Genomic DNA, 8,026 nt, shown 5'->3' on the forward strand with positions numbered 1-8,026 from the left:
TATCACTGAAGAGATGTGATTACTAGATTCACTTCATTATGTATTTCTCTATTGCTTAAATTTGTTAATAGCAAATTTCTTCTAGTTTCGCCATCAAAATGTCCAATCTTTTAAAAAGATAAATCAAGATGTTCTTTGGTTCTTTGTTGATTGTGGATTTTACTATCCTCTGCCTTACGTTTTTAACTCTACTTACTCACCTTTAATATCCATCTGTGGGTTGTAAGAAACCATAAATGAATGGCATTTCCATGAAGGGCTAACTTCCAAAATTAAGCCATGAATATCAGAAATCAATCTTTCTTCCTCTCCCCCCCCCCCCCCCCCCCGTCCTCCCTCCCAGGGTCTAGCATGCTTTCAAGGTAATAAGTGTTCCCCTCCTTTATGCCACTCTTAATATTCCTTAATTCTTTGCCATTCCTTACTTATTTCCAATGTTTTACAAACCAATCTTAATCCAAAGCAAAGACAAACAGCAGTAAGGGGTGTAAAGAATTGTTCCATGGCATGATTCAGTACTAGAGAGCTAAATTTGGAGTTTCCTGGGCTCTATTACTTTGTTTATAGCTATTTTCCCCAAAATATCTTGGCTCTGGGTCACCTTTTAGTTATTTCTTCAGATTTGTTGTCCAGAACTTAGAACCAAGAATTTTGTAGACATGTTAGTGACTTATCTTTTAAAAAGTTCTAGTTTAATCTCTTGTAAGATTCCCCCCCCCTTCACTCATACATTTAAAATAGAAGTGAAACAGGCAGGTGGCAGGAACAGTGAGATTGGATTTTTAAGTCACACTCAAATCTGCTTGAGTTATAAGACTAAAAAGTAGTGACTTAGAGAATGGCATTTCCTGTACCATTTTCATTGTTCAATGAATGCTGTTTCCATTACCTACTTGGTCTGTAATATAGTGCTTGGCACACAACTCAAATATCTTGACAGTTGAAAAGGAATAAGGAATAATGAATAATGTGTTGTCCTTAGGTCTTGGCAGAAATTATCCCTGACTTCATTCTTCTTTTGACAAATGTCTATAAATTGTATTGGATAAGATTATAGAGCAACATTGGAAAATTGGAGGAACCATGAGGAAAATGACCAAGAAACTGCTCTCGCTATTCTCTGCATCTCTGCTGCTTCAGAAAGCCGGAGTTTCCATGGAGCAAGAAGGCAGAGTGAAGAACTAAAGTGCTCCCAATCAGATCACTTTGGGGCAAGCCAAGATGGGAAAAGGATAGTAGAAAAGGGGTTAGTATAGTTTATAGAGGGCTGCTTACATCCTTCTAAGCCGGTAAGTTTACCTGGGGGGGGGGGAAAGCTATTTCAAACTAGCCCTAGAATTTACCTACACTTTGGTTGCTGGTCCAATTTTTAAAAATGTTAACATTAATACATTTGTAGATTCATATATTAAAATGACATTAAATTGTTCTGTCTACAAATTTAAGGATCACACAAATAAAAGCTGGCATTTTATTTTTTAAATGTTTAAAAATAATCTCTTTTCAACATAGTTCTTTCTAGCAGAGTATAACTGTACTGAAGAGCAGTCACAGAACCTTTCCTGAGTTACAGGGTGAGATTCCATTATTTACCTCTCCCCCAGCTGCCCTTCATTCAACCTCTTTAGAAACCTAGGAACTCTGCTTATCGCTTCTCTATTCCAAGTCTTCCAGATGTGGCACTCTTCAACCGCAAGTAACTACAAATTGTTTTAATATTACACACACAAGGAGGAAGTTTGTTCAGGTTTAATTAATCAGTCACCTAGCATTGTATTTGTGGTTACTTTTCCTTTACTCATTTCTAAGATAATAGTCTTCCCAATGACTAGAGAAGATTTCAATTAATTTTTCCCCCCACATCAAAAATGCAGGTTTAGCGAATTTTTACTCATTGGGCCACTGGGTGAAATCATAGTAGAGACAACTAAAGGTAAAATAGACGTTGTATTTATTTGCACTTAAACTTATAAACCAACCAGCCAAACTGGTACTATTATCGTGATACAGCAAAGTACAAAAACATCTTTTACAAATACTTAAGTAATTAACAAATTAAACGTTGTAGTAAAACAGCAAAAGGGGCAGAGGAAATCAATGAAGCATATTATAGCTCATTAACCTCTCACCTGAGTTGAGGTTTTTAAGCAAGCCTCCCAACCCCAGAATATGTGACTAATCCTTCATCACACATCTTTATACTTTTACTTTCTGTTCTTGAGACAAGATTCTAGGTCCTAAAGATATCCAAAATATTATTATATCTAGTTATCTATAGCCAGAGACATTTTTTATCATCATTTTGTTTATAGCAGTAAGGCTACAGGAACCTCTTTGATTAGACTCCAGTCATACCCTACACTCCCACCCCTCCAAATTAACACAATAGGCATAATGAGAAAGAAGCAGGATATCAAGGCAGAGATACATAGAAAAATCCTAGAAGTGACGCAGGCACTGCCCAAATTGATTGCATAATATACTCATCGTCACACATCGTCAGGCTGTATATTCATGGAGTAATTTGGGAATAAATCCATGATTTGCTGTGTACCACAATACTTAGGGGTTTGCTGTATCACATCATAGCTTTCCTCAGCAGTTTCCAAGGTGGCCTCCAAATCACTGACAGGTCGATTTTGCTGGAACTGGATCTGTGGTGGCAGGGCTTCCTCCCCATAACCGTAGAACTGATTGTTCCAGGCCTGATTGTTCCAGGCTTGGTTGTTCCAAGACTGGTTATTCCAGGATTGAGGGCACCAAGTCTGACTGTTCCAGGAATGGTAGCTCCAAGATTGGCTGTTCCAGGAATGGTTGTTCCAAGTTGGGTTATTGTAGGCCTGGTTGCTCCACATTGAAAAGTTTCCAGAAGCATTCACCAGGCATCCCTGGTGACAGGAAGAGAGGCCCGGGTACTCTGCAGTTGCTGAGCCCTTCTGAAAGAGAATGGTGGGTTAACCAACTGAAAGGGTACAAGGAAATCAGAATTGTCTGTGGCTGGGGTTGTATGCTTCAGCAATGGACAAAACTAAAAAGTCATCGAAAGGATAGAGAAGAAAAATAAGTTTCCTGTTACCCGAGTCATATAGCTGCTGTTCTTTGGCCAGTTGTATTTCTGCCACCTCTTACATTTCATTCTCTGGTTCTGGAACCAGGTCTTAATCTGCAGGAAAAAGGTGAGAGGAAAACGTAAAATACGACAAATACAGGTATGCTAGGGAACAAATATTATTAACATTTTTACCCCTAACTACAACTATCTAAAGCTCAGGAGCAAAATTTTAATTTCTAGAGTCCTTTTTAAAATCTCAAACCAATACACTATGAATGAATATTCAAGCCCCTCAAATCAGTTGTTTGCTTTTTAATAAAACTAACCAGTTAGAGACAACACACTGCAAATCTACTGACAAGGAAGTGCACATTTAAACGTCTACCCATCTTCCCTTTGGTTTACTCATGATGCTGTTTGTCAGTTAAAGGTAATCTGTTTGCAAAAAAGCCTCCCCTATGTAAGCACATTACATATTTCATGATACTGGTGGTATTTTACTTCAAGAATTATGAAATACACCATTAGGACAACTCTTTAGAAAACATCAAGTTATATTGGAGCACACAATAAAATTTCCACATGGTTTATAAGCTTAAGTTAGAAAATTAGAACATGGGAAGACCACAAGAATATATATTATAAAATCATGGAATAGACTTTCTAAGTACGGCACCAGTAATAGAAAACCATAAAATATTTTACTGAACAAAATGCCAACAAATGTATGAAAATAATTAACCTCATTAGCAACCGAATGCACACATAAAAACAAAAGATGCAATTTTTATTTTAATGAGGTCCGTATTGGTTAGGGACTGTCGTAACCTGAAGACAGGAGTATATACACACCTCCTTTGATTAAGATGAAACTGAAAATGTTTTCACAATTTTGGTTTGTGCAATAGGAGAAAATGTTAAATAAATTATGACACATTCACACAATAGACTATTTAATGAAAGAAAGATGGTTATGAAACATGTTACAAAAACATTCAGTTTTCATATTAAAACAAATTATTTGTAGGAGAATCTACAGAAAGATGTTAGCAGTGCTTATCTGCAAATTAGTTTCATTTTTATTTCTTATTCCAAAGCCAACAAAACAACCCTACCTGTTTGTAGCTAAGGTTCAGAATGTTGGAAAGTTCTTGCATCTGCTGGAGGCTGAGATATTTCTGTCTCTGAAATCTCTCATTGAGTACACAGAGCTGGGTCTGTGAGAACACGGTTCTGATCTTCTGTTTCTTGACCTGGACCTTCTCTTCCTTCTTCACTGTGTTTTCTACAGAAGTGGGTAGTATTACGCTGGGACTGGTGGAAGAATCAGGGCTGTTCTGAATAAGCAGATCCATGGAGGAAGGAAGAGGAGAGACTGCTGGGAATAAAATGATACTTTTCTCTAAAACTTTTCAAATAATAAACTTGCAAATTTATTGTTTTCAAAGCATTTTTCAAATCCTCACAACATCAGAGCAAGATAGTAACAATTCTTAAATCATTCTGAATATTTTGCCAATCTTTGTACAATCCAGTAAGTGTATCAGTGTCTCCCTTTTACGTATATAATGGACATGGCTAATTTGCTAGGGACAGATTGGGACTCAAACCTCTTTGACTACTCTCCAGCTGTTCATAAACGTCAAAACAGATTACTTGACTCCCACCTACTGTTTCCTTCCGTAACTTCCTTTTGTAATCTTAATCATTACCTAATTTTTTAAACTAATGATCAGATTCTGGGAATTCTATAAAAGCAACAGTTTACTGCCCAGTTCTAAATACCAAAGCTAACAGGTAATATGAATTTTGATAGACTTCCGTTTCAAGCCAGACTTTCCCTTTATTAGCTCTGTGACTGTCTCCAAAATTATTCCTCCCTGAGTTTCTTAATTGATTAAAACGAGATCACAGATAAAAATTGTCTAGCACAGGACCTGGCGTATATTGACTTGGTAACAGAAAATTAATTTCCTGTACTACCTAGGTTGAGTGGGCACTTCAATTCTTACTTGCACTGAAGAATTCTCAGTGCGCAACTCCAAGTCTTCCCTAGTCGTGGTATGAACGCACAGGCTTTAGAAGGCAAAAATTCACAGTCTTGTGCTTCTTACAAGTAGATCTAAGAAAGAAAGTCCTCAACTAATGACATTTAAGTGGGGTGTGTCCTGAAAATTATCTCTACAAACTTGCACTTGGCTTGCTAACGAGGACATGCTCACTTGCTCATTCCCAAGCTATTTCTCACAATCCAGCGCTGTATTTTCAATGTTTGAAATTACCAAAGGACATTAACACGAAGTTTAGGAAAGCAGCGTAACATTAAAATCTAACACTCAAACATAACGGTTATTTTGTTTACTTATTCCTGCTCCACAACTTAAGTTTCATTGTAATAATGTAAATAGTTTTAAAGCTATTTTTTACTAGGTTAAAAATGGCGTTCTAGGGGAAAAAGTGATTTATCTTTTTATTTTTAACTCTTGCCAAATTGATTTCCAAAAAAGTAGTACCAGCTTTACAGTATCCTCAGCATCCCCCACATCCCCAGTTATCATTTAGAAACCAAAGGGTTGATTTAGGACATTGGAACATTGCATGTGCTCACAGAGCTGCCCAATAACACCCACACATCCAAAGGGTGGGGGAAAAGCCAACTGCTACTGTAGTAGAGAGTTACACATTTCAACAAAGTAACATTCATGTAATTAGCCATGCCATTTCTGGCACTTCTGGAAGAAAGGTGATGCTCACCGCCCGACACCTCGCCCCTCATCCCGAGTGATGTTATGACTTCTGGCTTAGCAATGCTTATTGTTACTGTGTGCCCAACACGTAGTCAAGATTTATACATCAGCTTATTTATCACAACACATTTGTGTTTCCACAGTGCCTACACACGTTAACGTCTCAAATACTGGGGGTGCCAAAAAAATGTATGCAAGTGGACACTTTGGTCAACGTTGCTCAAGCAATAGTTCACTGTAATCAGAAGAGTTTGGATACTGATGGTAACCACTTAGAGCACCTCTTGTAATTGCAGAAGTCAAACGTGACTTGTATTCATCTTTTGTTATCGGTATACATTGAGTATTACAATTTTAAGTTTTTTCCTTTCTTAAAATGTGTATATAATTTGGCACCCTCTCTATACGGTATGCATTTGATTTGCTGAGTCCCGTGTCCCTAGTCTCAGACTACAACTGACACTTAGGACATAGGTTAAAGGACACACGCCACTAAATTACAATTGAAAGAGAGGTATTGCAAAGATTAACAGATGACACCAGCTTCTACGAATGGGCTATAATTGGTCAAGAGGGAAAAGGATGACCTGTACCCCCCTTCCCTTCTTTCTCTTTTTCTTAAGGAACTGAGGCTTTCAAAAATTCAATTTTTTCTTACCATTCTCCGTGTGGAGTGTCTCAGCAGATGACATTTGCAAGGATGCATAATTTTCTTCAGGCCCATAAATCTCAGGCTCTGGTGAAGAGTCCCTAGAATTGGATGCTTCGGGGCAAGGCGGGCTTTGGGGACAAGCCAGATCCACACTCATGTTGCGGAGTTGAAGAAAAGAGAAAAAAACCAACAACCTAGGTTGTAAGAAATGCCCGGGCTTAAGTATCTAGGTGGAAAAGCTTAAAGAAATAATGAAGGTCTCCAGATGTGGAAGTATAAAAAAGATGGAATGAAGTGAGTCACCTTTGCAGTAACAGGACCCAACCAGCCCTATCTAGCAAAAAGTAAGGATTTTGTAGACTCTAGATTTATAAGGAAGGCTCAACCAAATTTAGACCCGCCCCTCCTGGCAGCCCCACACCCACACACACCCTTGCGAATTCTCAGTTAATCCCGTCTGCCAGTCTCACCAAGGCCATTGTAATGCAAAAGGTAGCTGTGGAATAACCCAGTCTAGGTGGAGAATGAGAAAACTGGGGCCTTGGAACCTGGAGATAAAATAAACCAAACAATGAAATATTTCAAGATTCAGAATGTTTCCACCTTTTAAAATCAAAGATGTAGGTACCTTCACTAGCTCAGGCTACCTCAGGTGATTGAAACTCCCACTAGGACAATTAATTAGCTTGATTTCGAGACCCCCTTAGGGTCTCGAAATCAAGCTAATTATGCAGATACTTAAACTTGCTGCATTTTCGTCTTTGATTCACCCTGAAGTCACAATAAAACACACTGTGTTGCTAAGGCATCAATTGATGTTAAAAATAGTACTTGTTTTCAACTTCTGCTGGAGTTCCTTCTTGTTTTTTAGCTTTCAGAAAGACAAGCTAGTTTTCAACAAAAGTCAGAGGAAAGGAGTTGATCTAAGGCACTTTGGTTCCTTGTTAGTAATTACGCATATACCATACCATTACTATGGAAGACTTTTAGCCACTTTAAGAAGTCTCTGTTTTCTCATCCATAAGTAGAGACAAAAGAACCTTCTCTGTGTTGTAAGAATTAAAGAAGATAAAGTGCTAAATGCAATAGCTGACATGTCAGTGACCTACAAAGGTTGGCTGTTAATAGAAATGCTGTCAGGAGTCGATGTCCATACTCTCCAAATTTGAAATTGCCTTTTGCTGTGATTTTTATTTTAATCCAGTGAACAACATGATAGAATTAAACACTACCTTTGAATTTTGCCTGGGACATTACTAGGTGTAAAATACTGAAATTTATTGACCAACACAACTGAAAGGAGAAAAGTAAAGAAGAACATCTTTCAAGCAAATTATATTCTTATAGTGGACTTGCCAAAGTAAGCGTTTGTGATAGGTTCCTTCTAGAGTCAATGTTTCTCCTCCTGTCCATCCCTTCTTCCCAAGCAGTCATCTTTTTTTCTGGCTTTTTCCCCCCTCTGGCTCTTTCTTTAAGCAGCTTTTCCTTCTCTGGCCTGGTAATCCGGTCAAGACCTTCAACCTTACTCCATCCCCACACTATTCCTTTTTGGTACATCTTCCAGAGGAACCGTTT

At 38.0% G+C, this 8,026-nt stretch overlaps 1 protein-coding gene across 2 annotated transcripts; it reads right to left on the reverse strand.

Annotated features, from left to right (window-relative positions):
* Positions 1 to 2,423: 2,423 nt before the first annotated feature.
* On the reverse strand, positions 2,424 to 6,608 carry NANOG (Nanog homeobox). 2 transcript variants are annotated; one of them, XM_074319545.2, is made up of 4 exons: positions 6,458 to 6,608; positions 4,168 to 4,427; positions 3,077 to 3,163; positions 2,424 to 2,888 (listed from the first exon to the last, which is right to left on the reverse strand). In XM_074319545.2, exons 1-4 carry the CDS (start codon positions 6,606 to 6,608, stop codon positions 2,490 to 2,492), a joined length of 897 nt encoding a protein of 298 aa, XP_074175646.2. In that variant the 3' UTR covers positions 2,424 to 2,489. The 2 variants fall into 2 exon arrangements, with proteins under 2 accessions (XP_074175646.2, XP_019569025.3); XM_019713466.3 differs by having other exon boundaries at positions 2,424 to 2,936.
* Positions 6,609 to 8,026: the final 1,418 nt, after the last annotated feature.

Source organism: Rhinolophus sinicus, chromosome 1 (genome assembly GCF_057876585.1).
Source record: "Rhinolophus sinicus isolate RSI-liver-muscle chromosome 1, RSI-T2T, whole genome shotgun sequence".
Classification (NCBI taxonomy): Eukaryota; Metazoa; Chordata; class Mammalia; order Chiroptera; family Rhinolophidae; genus Rhinolophus; species Rhinolophus sinicus.